The 27418-nt window shown below is 34.7% G+C and overlaps 4 protein-coding genes across 7 annotated transcripts in view; 2 read left to right on the forward strand and 2 right to left on the reverse strand.

The window, feature by feature from the left end:
- Nucleotides 1–214: 214 nt before the first annotated feature.
- On the reverse strand, nt 215–6987 carry LOC111061905. 4 transcript variants are annotated; one of them, XR_005570709.1, is made up of 4 exons: nt 6272–6987; nt 3375–5573; nt 3007–3165; nt 215–2378 (listed from the first exon to the last, which is right to left on the reverse strand). XR_005570709.1 is itself a non-coding variant. In XM_039423304.1 (4 exons), exons 1-4 carry the CDS (start codon nt 4315–4317, stop codon nt 2152–2154), a joined length of 909 nt encoding a protein of 302 aa, XP_039279238.1. In that variant the 5' UTR covers nt 4318–6035; the 3' UTR covers nt 918–2151. The 4 variants fall into 4 exon arrangements, 2 of the variants coding, with proteins under 2 accessions (XP_022205293.2, XP_039279238.1); XM_039423304.1 differs by lacking the exon at nt 6272–6987 and having other exon boundaries at nt 918–2378; nt 3375–3762; nt 4183–6035; XR_005570708.1 differs by lacking the exon at nt 6272–6987 and having other exon boundaries at nt 3375–6081.
- LOC111053031 (ribonuclease H2 subunit C) lies at nt 215–14378 on the reverse strand. Its single transcript, XM_022339858.2, has 3 exons — nt 13773–14378; nt 9144–9373; nt 215–505 (listed from the first exon to the last, which is right to left on the reverse strand). Exons 1-3 carry the CDS (start codon nt 13927–13929, stop codon nt 485–487), a joined length of 408 nt encoding a protein of 135 aa, XP_022195550.2. The 5' UTR covers nt 13930–14378; the 3' UTR covers nt 215–484.
- Nucleotides 14379–14580: 202 nt separating this feature from the next.
- LOC111052444 (sterol regulatory element-binding protein cleavage-activating protein) overlaps nt 14581–27418 on the forward strand; it is a 62365-nt gene continuing 49527 nt past the window's right edge. The window contains exon 1 of the mRNA XM_039423306.1: nt 14581–14981. The gene's annotated coding sequence lies outside the window, so the exon portion shown is untranslated. The remainder of the gene's footprint in view (nt 14982–27418) is intronic.
- LOC111052445 (protein DEK) lies at nt 14992–26742 on the forward strand. The gene is made up of 2 exons (XM_039423302.1): nt 14992–15310; nt 24743–26742. The coding sequence occupies exon 2, from the start codon at nt 24907–24909 to the stop codon at nt 26389–26391; it is 1485 nt and encodes a 494-aa protein (XP_039279236.1). The 5' UTR covers nt 14992–15310; nt 24743–24906; the 3' UTR covers nt 26392–26742.

The following is a 27418-nucleotide window of genomic DNA, read 5'->3' on the forward strand; positions in this document are numbered from 1 at the left end:
CAATCTAGTTTACATCTGTAGATAAATGTTGATTCAGTGAGTATCTTGAAAAAACAATCTAATGAAAGTTCTTCAAAATACATTTGGCCTACTATCATTACTCCAACAGGTCTCTATCCATAAACTCCTATTTAATAGTAATTTGAGTATATTTCCAAGTGAATTTGGAAAAACAAATGAATTTTTTTCAAGGAGGTTGAAGAATGAGAATTGGTTCGCTAAAAAAACGTGTTTATTAATACTACAATGATTAACAAAAATATCAAGTCATAAGCTATTAGTCATTAACCTCATTATTAAAATACATAATAACATTTCAAAAAATTGGAATATGGATTTTTATTGAAAAAAGTGGTTAAAATACGGGGATCGGTACAGTACGGTAGTCATATAATATGGCATCAGTGTAAATTGGTTTACTGCTGTGAGATACCTACACAGTTCAGGCACTTTGGTGTACTTTTTGTGGATTGCTTTACATCTGTCAATCAATGGGAGAATGGACCTGAAAGTAAAAGTATAATTTATTCAATAGAATCAACCAACACTACTGTAAATAACAAGCTGGAACTATTAGAATATTTTAAATTTTTGACTATTTACAACTGCCAACCCACTGGAGCATGTAAGTAAAGTTTTCTGCGTTGTCTAATGACAGACATGAATAGCAAACAAAAATGTTAATCAATTGCCGACTATAACGTGGATCTCACTTTTATTGACCGAGCGAAATGAGGTCTAAGATTCAAGTCGGCGGTTTTGCATTTCTCTTTATTAACGTTCCGCATTTACGGCGAAACGCGGTAATAGATTTTAATAAAATTTGACAGATATGTTCCTTTTTAAATTGCGCGTCGACGTTGTTACAAAAAACTACGAATCCATAGGCCTTTTGTCTGTTTTTTTTTTTTTTTTTGGTTGGACTGTATGATACGAATAAACACATTCATATATCCAATTCAGTACACCAGTATTTAGACCCAGGAAAACAAATAGGAAAAATCACTTACCCCAATCCAAACTATGACGTAATGATATACCGATTTGTTACAAACAGGGTTTCAGGTGGTAAATTGGAATAAGGAATATGAAGGAGACAGAGGGGTGAAAACAAATCGATATTATTCTGCGATGGTGTGTAACCCGCTCTTGTGGTCCTTAGTCCTCAAACACTTGTACTGACTGGATATATATTTCACTCGAAGTATTTTAAACGATTTAGGGCGTTGGCTTTCACTCTCAATATATTTTCACAAACACAAGCACAAGTTATGAATCAATTACTACACGAAACGAATATACTATAATTACAATAATAATGGGACGAATTTCCCATGATGATATATTCAAAAAATAACAAATTAAACAAATAGGAGTTGCTAATTATGGATCAACTATCCAAACGAAAAACAATGATCTGTCGACAATGAGATGTTTTTTGCAACTGAGCTGAGCTCCGGGCTGCACACGCCTAGAGCGGAGAGCGGAGGGGATGGCTCAAGTCGTGGCAATGAAAACGATAACAGGACAAAATCTCTTCCTTAGCACTATGCAGCGGATGAAGGAAAACTAAAACTACTATACAAAGAAACTGGCTTGAACAGACGTATATACAAGTATTTTGAAAATTTTGCATTTCAAGGATAATATAAAAGGAAAAGGAGCCTCCGTCATAAGCCAATATTAGAGTAAAAATTAGACTATAGAATTATTCATCATAAATGGGTCATTCTTCAAAAAAGGACAGTTTCAATTAAATTAAATTTCTAAAAAATAGTTTTTTAATTTTCTACCAAAATTAGCCTACAACTTAAATATGAACTTCTAAATATTACACTGATAACAGTTGAGCTTAAAACACTCATTTTTTTATTTTTTTCAAGAAAATAAAATTAGCATGTCCACGGAAGTGACATGATGTCCACAGAAATGACTGAAGATTAGTTCTTGTTAATTGTGCATAGTTATAGAGCTTAAAATATTTAAAATCAATCTTAAGATGTTACACAACAGCACTTATTGTGCTTTATTAGTTTATTATTATTGTAAATTTTTTTATTCATTTTGCACTGGATGTGACCCTAATGAATGTATAGGTGTGAATTTCAATGAAATCTAAATAATGATGAACAACTTTTTTAATACAAATCCTCAAATCATATTATATAAATCCTCGATTTGTCTAATACTTTGGCTGTCCAGCCCAAAGTGGCGACTAGACACAGGGAATGGAGGGGTCCTAATTTTTTTTAATACGTCTTTTTTCTCGACAGTTTGAGTGTCCGGTTTTGTTGGCCAAGTGAAGTTTGCGCCACTTCTTGCCATGAAGTTCACTGAGAGGAAATTTTCGCCAGCTTCGCCCACTCTTTCCACAACACCTTAAAAAAAATCACATTTTGTAATATTTGTGAGAAAAACTACTTTCAACTATTTTTACTTTATTCTTGAGCACTTTATTAAAAAAACATGATAATTAAAAAATTACAGTACCGTACCATAAGGTTTTATGGCATAACCTGCCACATCCTCAGCTGTACTGTAATTTTTTAATTATCATGCTTTTTCAAAATTAAGTGGTATGATAATATCTGTCTTCTTATTCATGATAAAAAATACCACAATATCAAATCAAAAACAATTAGTCTAAATTTTTAAATTCCTGAGAATTTTACTAAAAGTTATGTCATGTTTAGCTGTGAGACAGCTACAATAAAAAATTTGCTTGTCCTGTGAAAATAATTCAATTTAGTTATTGTAATAATTTAACAATTATCTCATCCACAAATAAATAGCTTATGCCTTGTTATTATGTCACATATATTTAAAAAAAGACTGTTATGTTCATAACAGCAAGTAGCTAGTGTCAAATTAGGCTCTACTACACCCTTCGGCAGTCACTATGCTTTGGCATGTTTACATACATGAACAAGTGATATAGATTTCAATCAAACATAATACATTGAGCAACAATGCACCAAGTACCAGCTAGATAAACTAAATATTTACCTGGATACCATTTGTCATCGTAAATTACGGCCACCCAGTCACCGATGGTTATATCTTCAAAGTCGTTGATATTGTGACTGGGTTCAAGCGGTTCTTCTTCAGAATCAGAAAAAACATCTGAATAGCGTAATCTCTTCCTCGAGTGCTGTTCATGACTGACTGTAAGTACTGTTAAGGAAATTTTCAAAGCAACACAAAATTAAATGTAGGGTCAACTACTATAACTAATCATTGGGTCACACCAAAACTCCCAAAATCAAACAACAATTTAAACATTTCATTTTTTAAAAATATTTGTGAGAAGAGAGTTTTTATGCAAACTATTATTACTTGATTAATGTTTAATTTGAGAATACTTGAAAGGATACATTTTATAGATCCAATTCCGAAGTGTTTGCAGTCTTCTTCTGGTTGGCAATCAGTACAACTAAGTCGTCTAGCTTGCAGTGTGGAAAATGACTTTTTGGACCAAGAGATTTGATGAATTTTCATAGTACCTTTGAAAGTGATCAACTCTTCAGCCTTTGGTACCAATAGGTCTATATTTCTGATGTCTTCTTCTGTGACCGATAAAATACCTATTTGTGTGGCATCTTTCAAAAGTGACACCAATATCTCAAAATTTGGAATATCAATTCCTCTAGCAACAAACGCATCTGCCCTTCTCTTCAAGCATCCACCAATGCCATCAGGGGCACCCTTGCCATGCCCAGCCTCACAATAGTTCCAAGTGCATTCTTCCAATTCAAATTTTTTGCAATATATTTAACAAGTAAATTAAACATTGTTTTATTCCTATACTGAGTACTGGGTCCATCACTTAGAAAATGAATTTTCTTCAAACTTGGCACTAATGTCTTTTGGATTCTATCCAATACACAGTCCAAATGAGCAGTAATTGCTGCCGGATCATGTCGAAGGCTTTTGGATAAAGTACAGAAACTTTGATGCTTGGGTCTAGTACTTATGTCATCTGAATCTGAGTGATAATAACATACAGAAGTGTGTAGTGTTATTTGAGGTTTAGACCCTCCAAAATGTGCTGACTGAATCTCTTCTGAGTACTTACAGTTGTAGTTTTCAGAGAAATCAAAGTGTAATAAGATATCATCTTTGTCTAGTGTTTTATTTATGTCAGAGATTGCTTGAAACTGGTGTTTGATGTTGGCATAATGCTGCATGAATGGTAAAATAGTCAATTTCAACCTCTCCAGAAGATCCTCTTTTGTAAATGCAACTCTGTCCTTGACCACTTTCTGGCATATTCTCGTTTCTCCTTTTATTATCAAACTCACTTTGAGGTTCTTCCATTGATCATAGTAAGTCAACTCATCAGAGTTGAAATCTTTAGGTGTGATTGATTTATGTTTACAATAAGAACATTTCCTTTCCAGGCATGCCTCTTCAATGAGTTCTTTTGCACAGCACAATGACTTCACAAGCTCTGAGTCACTTCTTTGTTTTAAAATGTTATGATAAGCAATTCTCTTCATCAATAGTTTCATATTGTCGTGAATTTTACACAGACATGTGTTTCGATTTCCAACACTTGGAGAAACTATCCAAAAGGGTCTAAATTTGCAAAATAAAGAGTAAGACATATTCTTATATTTGGGATATTTAGAAACAAATATTTTATGCAGGTTCTTCAAAGAGTCATTCAGCAGTCTTTTCTGTTTTTTAATTTTCTTTTTAGTTAAAGTTTCTTTTTTCCAGCAGTTAATCTACTTGATTCATCCTTTTCTAAATATTTAACTTCTTGTTTTGCCTGCATCATTTCTCTTTTCAAGTATATTCGTCTATAATATCTTTTGTTTCTTAGACTTCCAGTGGATGTTAGGGAAGCTAAATACTGGACAAATTTGTATTTTTTAATGATTTTTCCAGACACTGATGCAGCCATTTTCCTTTTATCCTTACTGCTTGACTGTGATTGATAGTTCGCTGAGATTTGTTTGGAAATCACTTCTGCAAACAAAAGTTTCTTCTTCACTTCTGGAGTAACTTTGGTCTTTAGTCCTTGAATCATTTGGGCAACTTTTTTTCTGGGCGTTTCTTTCATTTGTGCCTTCTGAAGCCTTGATAAGCGTTTTTTATATCGATTCACTTCAGAATTAGCCATATCCAGTTTTTTTTGCAGCTGTTTAATTTTTTGGTTTTTTATTTCTCTATTCTTCCTTGCTATCTTTTTACCACACTCCTGTTGTCTGCTTGTGCTAGGCTGAATGATTTCAATTTGAGATTCTGGAGTTGATGGTGGACTATTGGATACTACAAAATCATGGATGTTTTCTTCATTTTTATTTTTTAAACGGTATTTTTCTGACCGCTTCCTCCATTCCTGACGTATCCGTCTTTGATCACGATTACTCATTTCTCCTATCAACTTTACTTTCCCTTCTTCTTTTTTTCTTCTATATCGGTTTCTATCTTTGGCCTTTATTTCTTCATATTTAACAGGATCACTTCGCAACTTCTCTCTAGCTTTCCTCATGCTCATCTTCTTCATCTCTCTTCTTTTCTCAAGATAACGCTCTTGTTCTTTTTTTGATCTTGCCATTTCATATCTGGAAAATATTTTCAAGTAAAAAGCAAATGAAATTAGTAATAATTAAAATAAAATAAAGCGCCTAGAACAGAAAGTTTTGTTGAGATGTAGTATACGTAAAAAATCAAATTTGGTAATTAAAACAGCTGCAACTTAGAATTTTAAATGTACAGAGTTGGCAGCAATGAAGTTTTACTATGCTTTTCAAGATTCATGAATGAACAGATTCACTTCCCCTCTTACACCTCTAATCAATCTTTTCTGTTCTAGGCACGACTAAACATAAATTATGCATGAATAACTAGAAACATTAAAAGAAAACTTGATTAGAATAAACCATTGTGATCAACATGCAACTCTCATGACAAAATTTAAATTAACAACATTTGGACTAAATTGGCAAAAAAACAAAAAATGCTAGATTTTCTTATTCAAGCATGCCTAGAAGTTTCAATTCATTTTAGGAATAACTGATTTCAACATATACAAGTTGAAGATAATCAGCAATAAGTTAACAATCTCTTCCGTTGACAGGCATCACTTCTGTGGACACTAGCTGTCCACAGAAGTGATGTCCACAGAAGTGATGAATGAAAATAACCAGCCCATAATTGAGTATACTTTTGAGGTTATCAACAGTGTTAATGTTGATAGTGATTGTAGAATCATAGGAACTGCATTACTATTAAATAGTATTATAGTTAAAAATGTATTTACCTTTTTATAACTGGTCACAGGAGTGATTGTGGTAGCTTCACAAACGATCAAAATATTGATAAATAAATAAAACAAAAACTTCCAACTACTTTACACAACAATATGGCTACTCCTTCTTCCTACAGTTGGTAGAGAACTACACTAGCGCTGCCTAGTAAAAATTTATTGAACTATTTAATTCTGTCCACAGAAGTGATTGTAAACTAGGAGACAAGAGTTCAATTGGATTTTTCTTTTCAAGTAATTGAATAAACAAGGATAAAATTGCAGGGATTACTCCAAATACTATAGTTTACCATTATTATCCCGTTTTAAAGATGTAAAATCGAATATAGAATGAAGATGTAAGCCCTAACTGTCTCAAACTACAGATGGTGACTGTCCACAGAAGTGACTTATCACGTTCAGTGGACAGATATTTATACATAATTATTTGCAATAAATGTTTATCAACTGCATTATTGGGTTAATATCAATGCTTAGGAAGTATTTAACATTTAAAAATAAAATTAAAAATTCAGGATTTCTTTCACTAGGCTTGTGACCATGTTCTGTCCGCATCTGGAGAATGACCCAAATCAGCTGTTGAATGGATTACTCGCATGCAATCACGGTATATATTCATCTAAATACCGTGCATGCAATTCAATATCTCAATGTAACTTAGTAAAAAATCAGCTGTCGTGTGGACTATTGCAGTGGACGTGCAATTGATAACTCGAAGTAGCATAGTATTTTCTCCTGACTTTTCTCTGCTTTCAACTCGGTAAGCTTTTGGTGATAGTAGCATAGCTGTTCACATCAAATTATTAGCATTGTCGATACAACAACCCAAACAGCCATTAGTCGTTTATACACCGATATGTGGCCGACACGACAGGACAGGACAGAATTTACTCTGATGAACAGTATTAGAGGAGACTGTGGTTTATAAATGCGCGAGATCTACTGTTCACAGAACTACTAGTTATTAAGTTGTCAGTCTTATCGATACAGCGTTGCCAGCTCTGTGAGGACGCCATCCAACTAGAGAAAAACCAACAGAGAGCCACCAGCGGTGGCCGAGTGTAAAGCAAGATGGGACACCAAGATTGGTGGCCGGGATGGAGACCTGAGAGCCTTATTGTTTGCTGATGACACCACCTTACTGGCTCAGGATTGGCATCCCCAAACTGCTGTTGCCCAGTCAAATCTACTTGCAGAAGAGGTTTGCCAGTGGTTTAGATCAAATGAACTGTTTGAATGAGGGGAAAACACAGAACCTGGTGTGCATCTTAAGGCGTGGTCTGCAGGCTCGTGGTAAGGCGGAGGTCAAAATCTTGGGTTTTGTGATGGACCCCACTCTATCGTGGGAGCGACATATTGGCATGCTGTACAATCGACTGGCCATGGTGACATTTTTGATGCAGAAACTGAAGCGACACGTGTTGACGTGTGCCTGCCAACTTCTTGATTTTAGCCTACCATGGGCTGTTCCATAGTCATATAAGCTATGGAATAGTACTTTGGGGCCATGCGAGAAGCTGTGAAAGGATTTTCCTTCTACAGAAGAAATTTCTCCGTGTTATCACGTCATCGCATTACCTGGAGCACTGCCGGTTAATTTTCAAACGTCTGAGAATACTGACAGTCTACAGTTAGTATAGCTCTCTAAGGAGTGAAATTCATGCTTTCCGGGAGAGGGGCCCGCTGCACCACCACGATACCAGGAGACGAGGCAACATTGACCTGCCTTACTCCAGACTGTCATCAGTACATGAATGCTACCCCTTACGGACTCTTAAAGTTTTTCAACAGACTGCCGATTTGTGTTCGTGAGCTGGAGTATATATAGGAAGTTTTGTAGGCTGTTACGTGAGAAACTTATCAACTACCCTCTGTACTCACTGAGAGATGATAAAACCAGTGGACTTGTGGAACAGAGACTGTTCCTGATTTGATACTGTTTCATGATTTGGAATTGCAGTCCAAATTTGAAAATACTGAATTACCCCAGCCGGCCGCCAGAATCTGGTGACCCAGTTGGCTACCCTAGTGTAATGAGCACAATGAGAACTGAAAAGGCCCTCTCGACTTGCTCGAACACTTGCGACCACTGATTGCAGAGATTGCAGAATTTGTATGTTATGATTCTAGAGACAAATATTTGGTATAAAAAATATTTTTTGTGTCTTAAGAAAGATATTGTGCATGTAGATAATCTGTGATTTGAACAAAATCTACACCGTATCAATATCAAAGTTGCACACATTTTAGTTTACCATAACATACCATGACGTAAGGACAAGTACACATTAATACGGGATGAATACCGCACTGAGAGTATGCTAACCATTAATTATGACTTGAAAATTATGCCACTCCTGTCATCGTCCCGCTTACCGCACCAGTGTGCGCAAGACTTATATTATACCGTACCATTGAGAATAAGATAGAACTATTTGAACTACAAAACTCTTTCTTGTGAAAGAGTGTCGGTTATATCATTGGAGTCGACTAGAAGTAACCGTTTTCGTATTGGAGTTGGCTCAGAGTTCGCGCAGTTATCTTATCAATCAGATGAAACACTTGCCTGCTACAAACGTTTGACTAGTGACCGCATGAAGAGCCAAATCAGAACTCAGTCATTACCTGATAATTCATCAGTTATGAATTTCAGTTAAAATTTCTTCCCAGACATTGAGAAGCTACTACCTAAAGATGCAGATCCACTCATCATCCCATCAGCTATCCTCTATAGAAGGCAGAGAATTGGCAATGCTGTTCACCTATCTTTCTGTATTGCCATTATAACGTGGATTCAACTATACCGTAGCTCAAAAATTAGCATATTAAAAATAAAAACAATTTTAAAAATGTGTTTCCAACTCACAGCTTCTGCTATTTCAATCCAATCCAATGCTGACAGAAAAGCATCATCCTTGGTTGGCACTTTGTCCCAATTCCAGTAAGTCAATGAATTGAATTTATTTTTGACATGCAATGTTCGTTCATTTCCTTCAATCCATTTTCCATTTTCTTCAAGAATCAGACCCTTGTAGCCCTTTGGTAGGTCAACTGTTGTACCTTTCAGTGGATAGCCTCTGAGTGAAGCTTCTAGTCCTGAAAAATATATTTATTGAAAACCAATTAAGTTAAAAACTTCTTGAAAGCCATTCAATAAGCAAAAGAAAATATGAAGTTATAATTAAATATAGTTTACCATCTATATTAATAAAAATCGAGCCTCAAATTTTGACATTCAATAACTTCTTTATGTGTGCACCGAATTTGATGATTTTTTTTAGTTTTGTTCGTTATGTTCAGGACCAGGTTTATGGCCTATCAAATTTATAATCCGACTTCAAAACTCTTTCCTACGGTCCTTCAAAGTTTGCATGTAATCCTTATGGGAGAAGATGTAAGCTGGCCACAAACAGAAAAAAAAATCAGCTGTTATAATCATTGCGTCATCCAACAGCCGTCGGTAGATCTGTTTTTACTTTCCTTGCCCTATTACCATAAGTAAGGAAAGTATTGCTTTCCGAAAAAAAATTAAGGTACCCTAATTTCATGTTTTCTATACGTTTCAAGGTTCCCTGAGTCCAAAAAAGTGGTTTATGGGTATTGGTCTGTATGTGTGTGTGTGTGTGTGTGTGTGTGTGTGTGTGTGTGTGTGTGTGTGTGTGTGTGTGTGTGTGTGTGTGTGTGTATGAGTGTATGTGCGTCTGTGTATACGATATCTCATCTCCCAATAAACGGAATGACTTGAAATTTGGAACTTAAGGTCCTTACACTATAAGGATCCGATACAAACAATTCCAATCAAATGCAATTCAAGATGGCGGCTAAAATGGCAAAAATGTTGTCAAAAACAGGGGTTTTCGCGATTTTCTCGAAAATGGCTCCAACGATTTTGATCAAATACATACCTAAAATAGTCATTGCTATATCAACTGCCACAAGTCCCATATATGTAAAAATTTCAGGAGCTCCGCCCCATCTATGCAAAGTTTGATTTTAGATCTTTAATTATCAGGTCTCAGATTTTATTTAAACAAAAAATTTCGACTGGAAAAGATTGAGCATGAAAATCTCTTCAATTAATGTCCAGTAACATTTTCACCTAAAATTGAAAATAAGCTTGAAATTTGAGAAAATGTGGATTATTCAATTGCAAACTGTTGGCAACTGTTGATTCTATTAAATCATTCACTATGAAGAGATAAATATATCGTGTGTATCCAGCGTTATTGTCCTGTCACCAGCTGGCTCAGATCTTTGAATAGTAAACTAGTATGCGCGGGAACACTAGCGTAAGGTGATAAATTTTCATAACGGCAAGGAAAGTTGTGTGAGTGCGCCACACCAGATTTTTTTATTTTCTTTCTACTGATTCACAAAATTTTAATAATGCCGCGGTACTAACGACTTCCAAATTTGGGTCGTAGAACTCAAAATGCTCTAAATTTAGAATATGCACGGGAAAATCAATAGCAAGGAGATATACCATTCATTCCCCAGTAAGCTGCATTCAACTATTTCTAAAAATACAAACTGCACAACTAACTAAGCACGTAGGAAGTCCATATTGAAATATAAATGTTAATACTGATTGTTGGATAATTTTCATAAAAATATAGTGCATCAGATTAAGCTAAAGCTGCGTTTACACTGTATAACTTTGTTATATGTAACAGGTTATATGTAACTTTTGTTAGAAAATAAGTTATAAAACTTTTGTTATACAACAAAAGTTTGACAAAAATGAATTTGTAACATGTTATAAAACAAAAGCAAGTTTGTGGGTCTCTACAGTAACTATATTACTCAAAGTATGGCCATTGACTGTCACGTGGTACAAATCCGCCATTAAGATAATAACAAACTTTATAGTCCTATCTTATTTATTAAAAATTATTTGGAAATTTGAAACTTATCACTTCTTTTGGAAACGTATTTTGAACTTCCGGTGAGTTTGGTATGAAATTTTCGAAGGGAAACTTTGATATAGATCAATAAAGTTTATTTAAATAACATTAATAACGCTTAAAACATCAATTTTTCTTCCCTCGGGCGCGCATAAGTACACCTTGAGGTACACCTCAAGGATCAAAATTTCAAACACTCATAACTTTTGTCACAATGATCGGATGTCATTGTACCACAGATCATTCTTCTCGGCTGGTGAAGGTGGTTCAAAAAAATGCTCCAAGAGTCGAATTCGATCGAAAAATATGAAATTCATCCCTGAGTGTAGATTAATTAGTATTTTTACTATTATTTTGTAGGTTAATTAATATTAATACACGAAGAAATGACAAATCAAAGCTATGTATCTCGGTATCCCATTATTATAAAAGACTTGATCTTGAATTTTAGAATTGAATTTGAATTTTTCTCTACCAGTTTTAGTTGCTGCACACGGAAGAATATAATCGTAATGTAAGATTCGATCGTAAAAAATAAAGAAATCGAAGATACGTTTCTCATAAATTAACGGTCTAGGCAGTTGCATGATAGGGAACAGTGATTCAAGATGAACTTTAGGCAATTATGAGCTCGTGTAGAGGATGAGATGTCTACAATTTAGAATCAATCATGAGTTTTTATGATGTATCAGACTCTTGATTAACAGAAAAATCGCGAAAAAATGAAAAACTGGAATCGCCCTTTTTAAAATCGGTTGTAACTGACTAATAATACTGGAATCGAGATTATTCTTTATTGTAGTGGAAAGAGGAAATATATTTCTACATTTTGAAATTGTATCCAAAGTATTTCACAATATGCAGCTTTAAATAAGGAAATTATTCATTTTTTGTGAATTGAAATACTGTTTAAAGTACACTCAAGGATGAATTTCTCTATTTTTTGGTTGAATTTCACATATAATGCGTGATTTGGAACCGCCTTGACATGCTGAGAAGAATGAGCTGTGGTACAATGAGATCTGATCATTGTGTCAAAGTCAAAAGTTATGAGTGTTTGAAATTTTGATTCTTGAGGTGTCCTTATACGCGCCTCTCCACTAAATTACGAGCATATAACGGGTGATTCTCATAGAACATGATCTAATGAACCTATATCATGGTGCGAAATCTGAATGTGATGACAATGGAGTTGCTGATGATGAATGAAGCTAAAACTCAGGTGTTTTCCAAAATACAAGGATCATTGTTGTCAGGTTTACCTGGAAATCTATATACAGTATAAGATAGAGCCTGTAGAGCACAAAACTACGCTCAGAGGAATCTTGAATTATACATTTAAATGGTGACAATCGGAAGATATTTTAAATCAAAAACTAAAATTCATCAAAATTATGTTTTTTCTAATTTTACTTATTTTTAAAAAATTGTAAGTCAGTACTCATTAAGGATAGAAAGTTCCGAATAAACTCATTTTATTAGTAATTCAATAATCTAAATAAAATAGCGGGAGCAAATTTTTCTGATCGATTACAGGATTTCGCAGAATTAACATAAAAAAGACTGGAAAATGAACCGAAAATACAAGGTTTTTGGGCCACTCTTTATCTAGCACAAAGAAAATTTATGTACCCAAGCAATATATTAAAAATCAGAACTACAATATAAAATGCAAGAATAAATGTATATTTAAAGTACTGTAGTTGCAGAAATAAGTATCATGACTTTAGCATTTAAATGAACAATTTCAAAAATCTAATCAATTTCAAAAAAAAGCTCTCAAATGTTTTCGATTAAAAACCTCAACAATTTCCAGGAGGGGGGTCCCCTGGACGCCCCCCACAGGTCAGGGTCCTGGATCCGCGCCTGTAAGCAGCTGATGATTCATCTACTTCCCCCACCACCTATTTCAACTCCATTCTATAACTTGTGACACGTTATAAGTAGTAAAACGTTCTTATAACACATGTAACATTTAACAAAAAGTTATACTTTTTCTTTGATCTTTACCGACTTCGTGCGGGAAAGGAAAAACTTGTTATAAAACACGAAATTATGTTATTATACACGAAGTTACATGTAATAAGTTACATGAATTTATAACTTTTTTGTTAAAGTTGTTATATAACCATAACGTTTTATAACAAAGTTACACAGTTTAAACGTAGCTAAAGTAAAAACTTGTTATATATAACACGAAATTATGTTTTAAAACACGAAGTTACATGTAATAAGTTAAATGAATTTATAACATTTATGTTGAAGTTGTTATACAACCAATGTTTTATAACAAAGTTACACAGTGTAAACGCAGCTTAAGGCTTAACACACTTGAGGAGGCGCGGCTTGGTGATACAAAGTTTTGACCTTATGGAGATTGCCTTATCACTCCTTTCCACGCAATGCCCGATTCAGTGTGTGTGAATTCTTCCATTCAAACCAATAAACAAGAAGCACCTGGATACAAAATGTCGCATCGCGCCTCCTCCGCATTGCGTCCAGTTAAAGTTTGTCATGAGATGCATTAACTAATTGGCGATACGAAGTTCACCGGGACAGCTAATACTCATAATAACAATGTTGATAGTTACCTTTATTTTCATCCTTCTTGATTGATGTTTTAAAATATTTTGTAACATTTGCTTCGCCTTCATGATAGATTTTGCATGGTACATAATGGATAACATCACTGTTTAATGTACCACATTCCTCATCAAAATGTTTTGATTGTTTTATGTGAATCGACATACTGAAAACTGATGGATAATGAACAAGAATTCTACGTTAGGACTTTTAAGAAAATGACGCAAATGTAATAATTTGACTAGAGAAACTACAATGAGGGGTAAACTAGAATAACATAATATTTTGTACCATAAAGTTGAAAAAAAATTAATATATCAATTTACAAACACCGATAACTAAAACTATTAAATTTATTGTCTACACTATACTCCATAGGCTCATAACCTTAAAAACATGGTACATGTACGTGGTTAAATCATATGGCTCACTTTCCCGCGTCCAGGCTTTCATCGTTTTTTTTTTGCATGACTACTAAAAGCTTCAAAATCTTTGGAAAATTTTTTAAATCTAGAAAATAAACTTCACTTAATAGTTGAATGAATATTGTAAAAATCAAATTTTATCAAGAACTAATTTTCCTCTATTTGAATTACTTTGTAACCTAACCTATCACAACTTGTTGCTCCCGCTTTAAGAGAGTACTTTTCAAAGAAATTAGTGTTTCAAAGCTAAATGGATCTCCCAGATATTAAATATTTCCACCATTTTTTGTTTAATCTGTGTTACGGATAGAATTATAGCAGATTCCTTATTATTTAGGCTATAAAATTTATTCATATGGAAGGTTGAAGTTGAAATTTGTTATGTTACCCATTCTGGACATGAATGAATCATGGACGAAACGAACCTTCACATTCACATGAACTTAATTAAAATTTTTTAATTTTTACTTCTGCTATATTTTATTAATTTTATCTTAAAATCGAATATAATTCATTGTTCTCATGTGTTGATTATATCGTTGTATAATGGAATAGTGACCAATTGTTTGTTTAATAAACATCGATAATACAATACAGTTATTTCTTATTTGATGTTTGCGAAGGCAAGTTGATTCTATTCAAATTACAGTATTGTGTACTAAGCAAAAAGTGGTTTGGTTGAGGTTTGCAAGATAAACTCCAATTAGACAGTTCAATTAGATCAAATAATTTGAATACTATATTTATGTAAATTTTATCAACAAGAGTTTCATCATAATCATCATTATTCTGGTAAGTTTCTGTAAGTTGAAGGCATGTTGTTGATTTGATAGTAACTAGGTTATGCAGTTGAGGAATACTATTTATAAATTGAACAATGATTATTTTTGTATACCTGTCATCTAATGCTAACCGACTGAATTATTACAGTTATATGATTGCTTCACTTGCTACATTCCTTGCAAAGGAAAGTTTGCATTGAATAGCTAAATCTTCGTAGAAATTTCTAATATAAATCTTGTCTGCTTGAGAAGTGAAATTTATAAGTATTGTTATTATCATCCTTGTAATCCATTTTTAGTATCCATTACTGTAATAGAAACTGGATTCATCTACTTATGGTAATAAGATTTTTCTTATACTTTTTTGCCAATTTATAGCGTACACTTTTTTGAGTACCATATAAATTATGAATTTTATATGTCAATTTTAATACATATTTTTAAATCAGCTCAATAGTCTATACCCGGTGTTTTAAAAAGAATGACCCAATTTTAAACAGTTATAGGCTATTTATTTAAAAATATGGTGCACACAACACATCAAATTACCAAAGAAGTATCAATTTTAAGGTTATGTGCTATAAGTGATCTATGTGCCCTCGTTTGAGGCTCGTAGCCAAATTCATCACAGACTGTTCGCTAGATGTCTTCTCTGACTGTAGCTACTGCATCAGTTATACTGGTTTTTAGCTCCTCAATATCAAGTAAGTATCAAGTAACTTACTTGATACTTGAATTCTTCGTCCTTGACCGGGAGAACCGGATAGACTGTGTCAAGTAGTTCAGGGGGTCACCCCTCAAACTCTGGAATGGCGGCTGTTCGTGTTTGAGTATAGGGGCTCATCCACTAGTTCTGACAATGAGTATAATGGCCGTTGTATTAGGCATTCTTTCAATATTTGCATGAACTTTCTGGCTTTGCAATTTTTTATATATTCAATTTTTTATATATTTCAAAACTTTTTTGAGTTGCTGTAAGTCTGCTTCGAGATACATCCAGGCCTACCGCATGTCGAGTGTTGTAGGTAGGCTATGTATGTTGCTTCTCTTTGTCATGTTGTTTAATTTGTCCTTTATGAATGGAAGTGAGCAGAGTACATAGTGGCTAAAGATTGTAAGTACTCTCAGCTTTTTGAATAGTGGCCTGCAGTGTGCCAGGTGGTCAGAGAATGTGATTATTCTAATGGCCTTTTTTTGTAGCTATAGTATATCTGAGCTGGCTGAAGCATTTCCCCAGAGAAGGATTCCGTATGTTATGTGACAGTGAAACAGCGAATAGTAGGCTGTCATCAAGTATTCTAGAGTGACAACATACCTTAGTTTTTTTAGGAGATGTAGGACTCTTGCTTTTAAGCATGTCTTTGAAATGTGTGTGTCCCATTTCAATTTTCTGTCAAGCCAAAACCCCAATAATTTTACTCGTTCAGTAGTGCTTTCGGGTTTTTTGCTCTTCAGAGAGCATATTAATATTTGGGATTTGTCCTCATCAAGTTTAAGCTTGTTTATTTGGAACCATCTCTTTGCCTCCTGTGTGTGAGTTTCGTTCCTTGCCAATGCCTGTTCACTTGATATTCCTCTAGACATCACCGTAGTATCATCTGCAAACAGTATGGAGTCCTTGCTGGGAACAAAGTCATTTGTCAAAAGGATGAATAGAAGGGGACCCAAGACAGAGCCCTGAGGCTCTCCGTGTTTGATATCTCTGGTCATTGACAAAGCTCCTTTTATTGAGACTACTTGGCTTCTGTCTTCAAGATAACTTTTGATGGTATTGAGGACCGGACCGCTGATTCCATACTTTTCCAGCTTTCTTAGGAGGATTTGGTGTGGAGGCTTTACTCAGATCAAACAGTGTAAGGGCCATTGTATCACCGGCCTCAAATGTGTTCTGGATTTTGCTAGTCAGGGCGATCAGTGCACTTGTTGTTGAGCGGCCACTTCTGAAACCATGCTACTGTTGGCAAAGGATGTTGTTACTTTCGAAGTAATCCACCATTTGTTGCTTCATAATAGTCTCCAGTACCTTTGCAATGGTGGGAGGAATAGATATTGGCCTGAAGTTAGCTGGCTGGTCTACTGCACCTTTCTTGTGAACTGGTAGAGTTTTTGAGATTTTCAAAATATCAGGGAATCTGCCACATTTCAGACACTCATTTATTGCGCTGGCCGTTGGGTCAGCAATCATTGTGATCTTTCTTTCAAAATATTACATGATATGCCGTGGACGTCTTGCGATTTCGAGTTTTTGAATTCTCCCACTAAATTCACTATCTGTGATGATCTAACTTCCTTCCACTGTCATTCTGTGTTGAGTCAACATGATGTTAGAAGATGGTTCCATATCGTTGGCTGGTAAACTTGCTTGTATCTTCTCAGCAACTGTTGTAAAATAGTCATTGAAGTCGTCGGGATTCAGTTCGAATTCTACTTCTTCTTTGACTATTTCTGGGCCTATGACTATTTATTACATTCCATGCAGCCTTGCAGACATTGCTGGCTGATTTGATGTAATTTGCTGTGTGTTTCTTTTTTGCATCATTTACAGCACTTCTATACCTTCTATTCGTGTCTGTGTATTTAGAATACAATGCAGTTTGTTGCTCAGGTGAGTTGGCAGCTTTGTAGAAAAAGTGTAAGAGTGTCACCAGGTTATTCATGTTGCGAAGCTCTTTGGTAAACCAGGATTTGTCTCCATGTGGTTTGGAGGTTATATTTTTATTATCTTTTTTTTTTGTATATGTTTGAGGAAATACTTGATTGAAACTGTTAATGTAGACTGAGATGAGATTATCAAGTCTAAAGTCTGGTCTTTCATTATCAAGAGTTGTCATCCAGTTTATGCGTTCAAGTTCTCCTCGAAGTATTGGAATGTGCACCTCCCGGACTATTCTCTTGTAGAAGATATATTCAGCCTTCCATGCTATTTCAGGTTAGACGCTGACAGTGCCAATTTGGGGTTGGACTTCCATCACAACAGCACAGTGATCAGAAATCATTGGGTCCACCACAGTTGTTTTATGTTCCCAAGAATCAAGGTTAGTTGCAATGTTATCCAGGACTGCTGTACCTCTGGTTGGCAGTGTACCTCTGTATCTCTTGTTGGCAGTGTAGAGCCTCTTTACCTCTGTACCACTTGTTGGCAGTGTAGAGCCCGTATTCTCGGAGACCTCTGGTTGGCAGTGTACCTCTGTATCTCTTGTTGGCAGTGTAGAGCCTCTTTACCTCTGTACCTCTTGTTGGCAGTGTAGAGCCCGTATTCTCGGAGTAGACATGTAAACCTGGAGCTTAGTTCATTCTGGGTTTCGAGGTGAATATTGAAGTCACCACCTATAACAATTTTTTTGAATCTAGATAAAAACTTCAGCAAGATTTCAAACTTATCGAAGAATTGATCCAAACTACTGTTAGGGGAACGGTATACTGATACCACAATCATTGAGGGCTCAAGCAACTGTAAAGCAGCAATCTCCAGGACCAGTTCATCACAAAATTTATTAACATCGATTTTCTTATATTTCAGGGTCTTTTTTAAAATATATTGCTGAACCATCGTTTGAATGGTGCTTCCTATAATAGGCGGCAGCTAGATTCAAGTTATTCAGGTCACTATAAAATTCTGACTCCTCCTCTTTCAGCCAATGCTCAGTTATACAGAAAATGTCAGTATTAATCTCATCAAATAAAAATTCAAGGAGGTCATGTTTTGTTCTAATACACTGAACATTTAATACAATAATGGTAACTTTACATTCATGGTAACTTTATTCACATCCATGGCAACTTCGCTCTTATTCATATATATCAGTTTTGGTCCCTGAGGGCGTTTGAATAAAAAAACGTCTCAAAGTCGCATACTTTGGCCATTTCGTGTTATCAAGGATAGTAACTTTATGATCAAAATCAACTCCAAGTTTGAAGTTACAATATGATACACTTTTGCTTTCCAGTTTTTCTACTATAAAATTAAGTCCAGGGAAGGTATCTGTCAAAAATGTTTTTACATTATTCTCGGTTGCACCAGCTTTTATCTTTCCAAGATGATAACAGGCTAGCTTGTCACCTACTAGGCTATAATCCTGACCATTGACTTGCTGGGGTTGTTTGAACCAACCAGTAATGTTTTATCTTTGAAAGAATAGGTTTGTTTGGTTTTTGTTGATTTAGTAGGGATTTGTCATTTTGTTGGTATTTACTACCGACAGATTTGTCATAAGTCTTATTTTTGCCACGTCCATTTCTGTTTGTAACAGTTTTCCACTCATCTTCTCTTATAATACAGTCCTTAATTGCAATATCATCACAGAAGGCATCTGTTAAGTCACAGTTGTCACTAACTTCGTCAATGTTTAAAATTTCACAGGATGTATTTCTATTTTGTCCACTATTATTTAGTGATGGAAAACCAATACTGGATGTAGAAGGAGGAAATTTTCCATTGTTCTCTTGGTTACTATTCAATGAAATTATTCGTGAATTAGTGAGATGTCTATTCACAGTTTTAGTTTTTTCAAGTGGCAAGGGAAGAACATAAACACGATCTTTAAAGTATCCCCACAGGAAAAAATCACACGTTTTTATGTCAGGGGACCGTGGAGGCCAGGAATGCATAGCCAAGTCTTGTGGTCCTTTGCGCCCCATCTTACGTTGAGGCAAGTTGGTGTTGATGAAAAAATGACGTACATCCTTGTGCCAGTGTTGGTGCTCCATCTTGCTGAAAGATAAAGTTGTCTGTTCAGCAATTAGTTGAGTATTAGTTGAATAACCAATTTCGTATCATTGCCAGATAAGATGCACCATTCACTGAGTTTTCCTCGAAAAAGAAGGGTCCATACACCTTGGCTTGTAAAACTGCCCAAAAAACGTTCACTTTAGGCGAAGAAGACATCTTGGGAACAGTCTGCGATGAATTTTTCTACCGTCTAGGTGTCGTCCGAGCCTCAAAAGGAGGGCACATAGAACATTTATAATACATCATCATAAACTTCTGTGAGTAATGTAATGTAAAATTATTCACATTACTCATTACCCATGATGACGAGTAGGTATAACTTTTTCGCCCCACTTGGATGTAATGAGCTGGTTTTCGTGCGTCATATGGAGGCCGAAAATGATTGTTTTCTGACCAGGCCGGTATAGTATATTTCGCACCTAGGGCCGAAAATGAGACTTTTCCGGCTCGAAATCGGTTTTCAAGTCCGAGGCCGTAGGCCGAGGACTAGAAAAGATTGAGAGCCGGAAAAACATTTTTGCCCGTGGTGCGAACGCTATTTTTCGCCACACAGAGAAATAAACAATATATATGAGAATAATTGTTTATTAAGCAGTTCCGAAAACAAAAGTGGAAGGTCATAGCTCTAGCTATTAGTATAGTTATTAGTATCTAGTTATTAAAGTATAGAAAACTGAAGAATACATAATACTTGGAAACCTCACAGAATCATATTGATTTTTCCAATACATCAATAAATTTTAGTTCTATTAGGATCCTCCTCAATTTGAATCAGGCAGCCTCTTGTTTTCCCAATTCCAAAAAAAATACCTAAAATACTCGTTTCACTGGGAATTCGTGTCTGATAGTAGCCTACATTATAACTGAAGAATAAAAATTATTACTCATTTTATTGTGATCTATTCATGTTTTTCTTATGAAATTCAATAAATTATAGGCCTACAGCATGAAGACTATGTCCAATTCATTTGTACTGGTGGCAAAATTTTACATTGAAAATAATTATTTGATAAAATCCAAGTTCAATAGTAATGAAAACAAATTCCTTCAAAAAATAATTGATAATAATACGTTTCGAGGGAAAAAATTAAGAACAAAAAAATGGGAAGCATCGGGGGACTTGAACCGAGGTACCATCGCTCCGTAAGCAAGCTTCTTACCGCTGCGCTACTTAGACGTTGGTAAATGGTAGTCTTATAACCTGCTGATAAAAATACACACTTTGGGCTATGGAACTTCAATTAGCCTACGGTAGCATAGATGAATTTGAACATTAATATTCTGAAAAATCTAGAAGGAAAATAGAAATTTGGGCTTCCAGGTGCACGAGATTGATATTTTTAGAATCTATGTTCAAAATTTGGAGATCTAAATCATTCCCGTTTTTCCGGTATGCAATCCACAAGTTGACATGTTTTGATGCGAACAAACACAACCCCACTCTCTCTTATTATATAGAAGAAGAAGATATCTTACCTCTATTTCATTCATCCAAATAAAATGATAGTATATTACTGCAGAATACTTTATTCAATTCTAGAAGCATAAACTGATTCTGTTTCATAAACTATTTGTTAAAACGTTCAGCACCATGGATATTGCCCAAGTAGTTCCAAAACTATCCACCAGGTTTTGTGATAAACGCAGTACTATGAGGTTTGAGGTTAGATTCTATTATACTCTGAAAATTGAATTTGAGTAGTTTATAATATCTTATTTGTATTTCATTCATCCAAATGAAATGATAGTATCTTATTGCAAAATACTTTATTCAATTCTAGAAGCATAAACTGATTCTGTTTCAAAAACTATTTTGTAAACCCGTTCATATCAAATCAGAATCAGCTGTTATTCAAGGTCATTTTACAGCCCTAGGGCCGTAAAGTTTTACCGGCCTGGTCGGAAAACAATCACTTTCGGCCACCATATGACGCACGTAAACCAGCTCATTACATCCAAGTGTGGCGAAAAAATTTTTACGGCCCTAGGGCTGTAAAATAACCTTGAAGTCAGCTGATTCTGATTCGATGTGAACGTGTTTACAAAATAAGTTATGAAACGGAATCAGTTTATGCTTCTAGAATTGAATAAGTATTCTGCAATAAGATACTATCATTTTATTTGGATGAATAAAATACAGATAAGATATATATTATAAACTATTCAAATTCGATTTTCAGAGTATAATAGAATATAAGTTCAAAGAAAACAGTAATATTACATTCGAAGTTCATGGACTGAAAGAAGAAATGTTGCCTAGTCCAGGCAACGAAAAATATATAGAGGGAAAAGTTTGGAACCCAATTTTTGACCTCGCAGTCCTTTTAAGGATAGTGAGGGGTTGAGCATATAAAAAGTCCTCACTCCTACCACACTCAACACTAAAACTTCTATAAATATTGATGGAAAGCATGAAATGATGAAATAATACATTAAATTGAAGAGAATTGGATGCTCTATAACTCACTGTCTTTTAAATACTCCCATAGTCCAGTTAATGAAAGATTATAGAGGGAAAATTTTGTAACACAATTTTTGACCCCGTAGCTGTTCTTTTAAGGATAGTGAGGAGTAATCATATTAAAACTCCTCACTTCTACCCCCTGTGTAAAAAAATTAAATTTTTCGATGCATTGTTGTTGAGTAATAAGCCCTGAAAGTGCAAAAATTTGGAAGAATAACTGTCTTTTCAAAGACTTTAAGCTTTTAAAAGTGAATATCTCAAAAACTAAAGAAGATCACAAAACTCTACTTTACAAAACTTGTAGGAAATTTATCTAGCTTCATTTTTACTCAGCCATGTCGCTGAAATTCATTGTTTCCCAGTTACATGCGTGTCAGCCAGAAATGAAAAAATGTAACTTTTAAACTACCCTCATCCCTTAAGCTCAAGGAGTAGGGATGAGGACTTTTGATAAGTTCACCTTCCAACTAGTTCAAACAAAGCTGCAAAGTCAAATATTGTGTTCCAAACATTCCCTCCCAATTTCCCTGACAATTAATCTATTGTTGTTAAACTGAGGATTTGCACACTCAAAATTATAACGGCTGCAACAATCGTTGGGAGATGCGTAAAATAATGAGACCATAGAGGAAATTGAAGAGAATATAATGCTCTATGAGCCCATGATTAGCACGGATTTTTTCAATTAATCGTTAAAAATGTATAAGGCCAAAAAGATGAAAAATCAAAGCCGGAAGGGTTTTTCTTCAAAATGTGATATCCTAAGGTGCCTACAGAGCAATTCACTTTTAATCTTTAATCAGTTGATACCAAGCTTTCTATATCTGTATCTGTATCTTACCGTTTCTGTAAAAATACAGATATAGTCAGCTGATTAAAAATGAATTGCTCATGTTCGCGGCGCGTATATCTGTACGAACCTTTAGACAGCTCATACTTATAAAACTATGAGAGATATGGAAAAATGTTGGAAATGAAATTTGTAGGATAATTTGTGAGTTTTAATTTTATGATTGGGTTCGGTTGGGAAAGGCGCATATTGTTCGAGATATATGCAAAAAACAAAATATGGCACTTTCAAACCACCCCCACCACCCTATCGCAGGGGGTAGGAGTGAGGACTTTTGATATGTTTACCCCTTACTACCCTTAAAAGAGCTACGTGGTCAAAAATTGTGTTCCAAAATTTTCCCTCTATAATCTTTCATTGACTGGACTATACGAGTATTTAAAAGAAAGTGAGTGAGCAAAAACAGGCTCAAAGAATGATGATTTATTGATTATATCAATGTAAAATGTGGCTGAGCTTGATCAATATCAAATAGAATGATGATTTATTGATTATATTGATGTAAAATATGAGTGATCAATTTCAATCATTTTTAGAGCAATTTTATAAATTCCCAAAATTTCTTGGCCTCGGAAATATTGCCAAATCATAAGTTACTTCCCACTGCGAATATTCCCGATCCACATCACTACTTGAAGGTCTTGATATTTAGCCCAGGTTATTGATTTGTTTGCATTTTTTTTTAATAAATATAACTGTTTAAAATTTGATCATTCTTTTGAAACACCCGGTATTATAGTTTTAATGCGCTAAACCTTTCTTATAGTTACTTATATATTTTTATAACTTTAAAAGAAAACTCATTTCTTAAAACGCATGGCTTGATTACTTATATCAATACTTGAATATAAAGTAAAGACTAGGGCTGTACTTTATTATATGGGCCGCGGAATCCAGCATTGAGACCTACATAGATCGATAGGGTTCAACCATGTATAAAATTGTTGTCGATTTCGAAGGATTAGCGGAACAAACATGGTGGATTTCTATTTTTTTATTGCTACAACAGGTTTTAAAATGGTGCAATCTTATGTAAAATTTGACGAGGAATTCAATGAAACAAGTTTCAAGTTTGTAGCTTTGTAGTTTTTGAGATATTGCAAAAAATGTGCAAATGTTTTTTAAGAGATTAATTAGTTTACATGGTGATTGATAGGTATTTTAAACTATTGGAATTTGTAAAATGATAAATTCGGAACAAAAAATGTTCAGTCACTTGATAGCCTAAACTGAAATTTTTCGAGATATTTTGGAAAATAAAAATATTTGCTCACTCCATAGATTTCCATTTTCATTCTTAATCTTTTTTGTTGTACTTAACCTAACTAAACAATGTCCAACTTGATCTAACATTGTTCAATCTAATCCAACCATATCCCATCCAACTTAACCTAAGCATGCCTAACCCAACCTAACCATGCTCAAACCGACTACATTTTACATAAGATTGCATCACTTTAAAACCTGTTGTAGTCATAAAAAATTATAAAAAATGAAAATTTAATTATTTCAACTTTCCGCCATTTCTGTTCCGCTAATCCTTCGAAATCGACAAAAATGTGGTACATGGTTGAACTCGTCTTGACCTCCTCTATCGATCTATGTAGGTATCAATTCTGGGCTCCGCGGCCCATATACTATAGTGCCTCCAATACTAGTTATATAGTATAAATTATCGATATTTCAATATTGATAGAACTGTTGCACGATGCTTATTGCTTTTTGCAGCAAATGTCCTATGACCCCATGGTTTGATAAAAATGCTGAAGTAAACTGATTGAATTTCTTGATTTGTTCCAAGAAGACAATATAAGTACCAGTCCACAAACACAACAAAACTGAAGACTAGCATCTACATTTACTACACATATCGTTTTGCATCTGCTGTGGTTATGGCGCCCAAGCATACAACGAAGCGAGTAGCAGCTGAAAAAATGGCCGATGTTGAGCGAGATATTTCCGTGAAAAAGAATCGGCTAGTATTGGCCACTGCTTCTAAAGCAATATCTGAATCAGAGAGTGATGCTGAAATAATCAAAGAGAAGAGTGGTTCCAAGCGACGGAGAGCGACAGCCGCTCGCAATACAAATGTGACAGAGAAATCTGACAAAAAATCAAAGCAAAGCCAAGAAAAGAAAAAAAATGAAAAATTGAAGAAAGAAGAAGTTGAATTAGAGGATTCTGGAGCAAATACAAGTCGTGATGAATTGTCACTCTTGGAACAGTCTCCGGAACTTTATGTTCCTCGCGTCAGAAAACCAGTCGATCATTTGGATGCGGGAATGCTGAGACTAGGAGGAAGGCACAGATACGATGTTCAAATCGTCAAAGGCGAGGGCATAGAACTGAAACATATTCCCAGCATCAGTTTCGAGTTGGAGAATAGTAGCTTGGAGGACTTGAAGACACTCCATCGCATAATGTATAGTCGAATTGGAATCGTTGAGCGCGTGAAGGACAACGTTCTGAACTTTAGCGGATTCACCTTCGACAAAGATGCAAAACTGTTACGCAAGGTTCGCACTGATCTCAGTAAGCTCACATTCATCAAACTGAAATGTCTGTCACAGGTGCTTTGCTTGCCAAAAAAAGGAAAATCGGCTGACTATATAGAGCGTATTCTTCAGTTTCTTCTGAAACCAGTTGATACAGGAATTGCTGCGAGAGAGTCGAGACCTAAGCGCCATGGTGCTTATACCAAATCATACAAGGAAGCTGCCAGTATTTCTAAGGAGGGAGGCTTCACTCGTTCCAAGAAGAAAAGTGGCTATGTAGTCAAAGGTCCATGTAATCCTGAAGAAGGCTTTGCCGATAAAGGAGACAAAAACGGAACAGCTAAAGAGGTAAAGAAAGCTAAGACAGAAGTAGAGGAGCAGGGGGAAATCGAAAATGAACTTAATAAAGCTCAGGCCGAAACCTTGAAAGAAAATTCAATAGCTAAGCAGTCCAAAAAGCAGACAATAGTTGCAGGAATTGAAACGCCTCTCGTTTCAGTTCCAGCTAAAGAAAACATCGGGAGAAAGCAGAACATCCCCAAAAATGCTGAGAAAATTTTGCTCAAAGCTGCTGTATTAGCCGAAAAAGAGGAGGAGGAAAAGGAAATCAAACTCCATTTTAGTAATGAGGAAATGAACATGAAGGCTAAAGAAGTGGAGGGAAACGTCGTAGAGAAGGAAGAAGAAGATAAACAGCAAGACCGTCGTTTTCCAACGGATGACGAAATTAAAGCATGTATCAAATCGATTCTTGATGTGGCTAATATTGAAGAGATCACAATGAAAACACTTTGTCAACAAGTCTTCAACCATTACCCAGGCCATGATCTCAGTATGAAGAAAGACTTCATGATAGACACGGTGATATCGCTAATTTTATAATGACGAGGAGAATGAGGAATACTCTGATTAAGGATTTAAGAAAACTACATTTTTGTTATAAATATTTTTTAATAGGGTTCACGTTTATTGTTGTTATTCACGTTCATGGCTTGTTAAAAAAGTCAATGAAGAAACACAACTCATCTCTGATGTGAGGTCTATCTATTATACTTAAATCAAAATACAGTTTTATTCGGAATATCTATATAATGTTGTTCTTCTTGAGTGTGCTTTTTTCATTTTATTAAGAATTTATTTCGTGTTTATCCACCAACAAAACTCGATTTTGAGTTTGAACAACTTCCTTTTACTTTTACATAAGTTTTAAGATGAAAATAAAATAGCCGCTATTTAACATACGGTATTTTATTATTTACTCATCAATTATCAGAAATGAAAAAACTCATTACATTGTATTTATCACAATTCATGAATATGCTTCCTGAAAATGGATCTTAGCAGTAAGCTGTCAATGTTCACTTATATTTTTATCAGTTATTTTGATAACAGTAGTTTTTACGTGGTAAAATAAAATTATCGTCAATGTGATTGTCCAAGTACTCAAATCATCCACATAGTTTCATCATAAAATAGTGTTTCATCAGAAAATAGTGTTTCATGACATTCTACTCAGAAAGAAATTTAATTAATCATGAGTGGGTTATCTTTTGACCTATAGGCTTAGTTGAACCTGACAATTTCAAAAAACAGATTACTATTTCGATAGTCAGTTAAATTTATCTTTTGAATGATAAGTTAATAAAATTGTCGAGCTGTGCAAGACTTAGTAATTGTCTGCCTATCAAAAATTAATTATATTGATGTATTCTTAACTTTTATTACTCTTTTCACTTTTGATCTGAGATATGCATCGAATCAGATGCTACAATTGTCTGCTGATACAAAATTTATCATCCTTGCTGCATTTAGAACTTAATTTATTTTTTACGAACACATTATTGTTCCAGTATCGAAATAAATTTCGCATGCAGGTAATTTTTTAGAAGCTTTTAAAAATTAACTTTAA

Source organism: Nilaparvata lugens, chromosome 3 (genome assembly GCF_014356525.2).
Source record: "Nilaparvata lugens isolate BPH chromosome 3, ASM1435652v1, whole genome shotgun sequence".
NCBI lineage: Eukaryota > Metazoa > Arthropoda > Insecta > Hemiptera > Delphacidae > Nilaparvata > Nilaparvata lugens.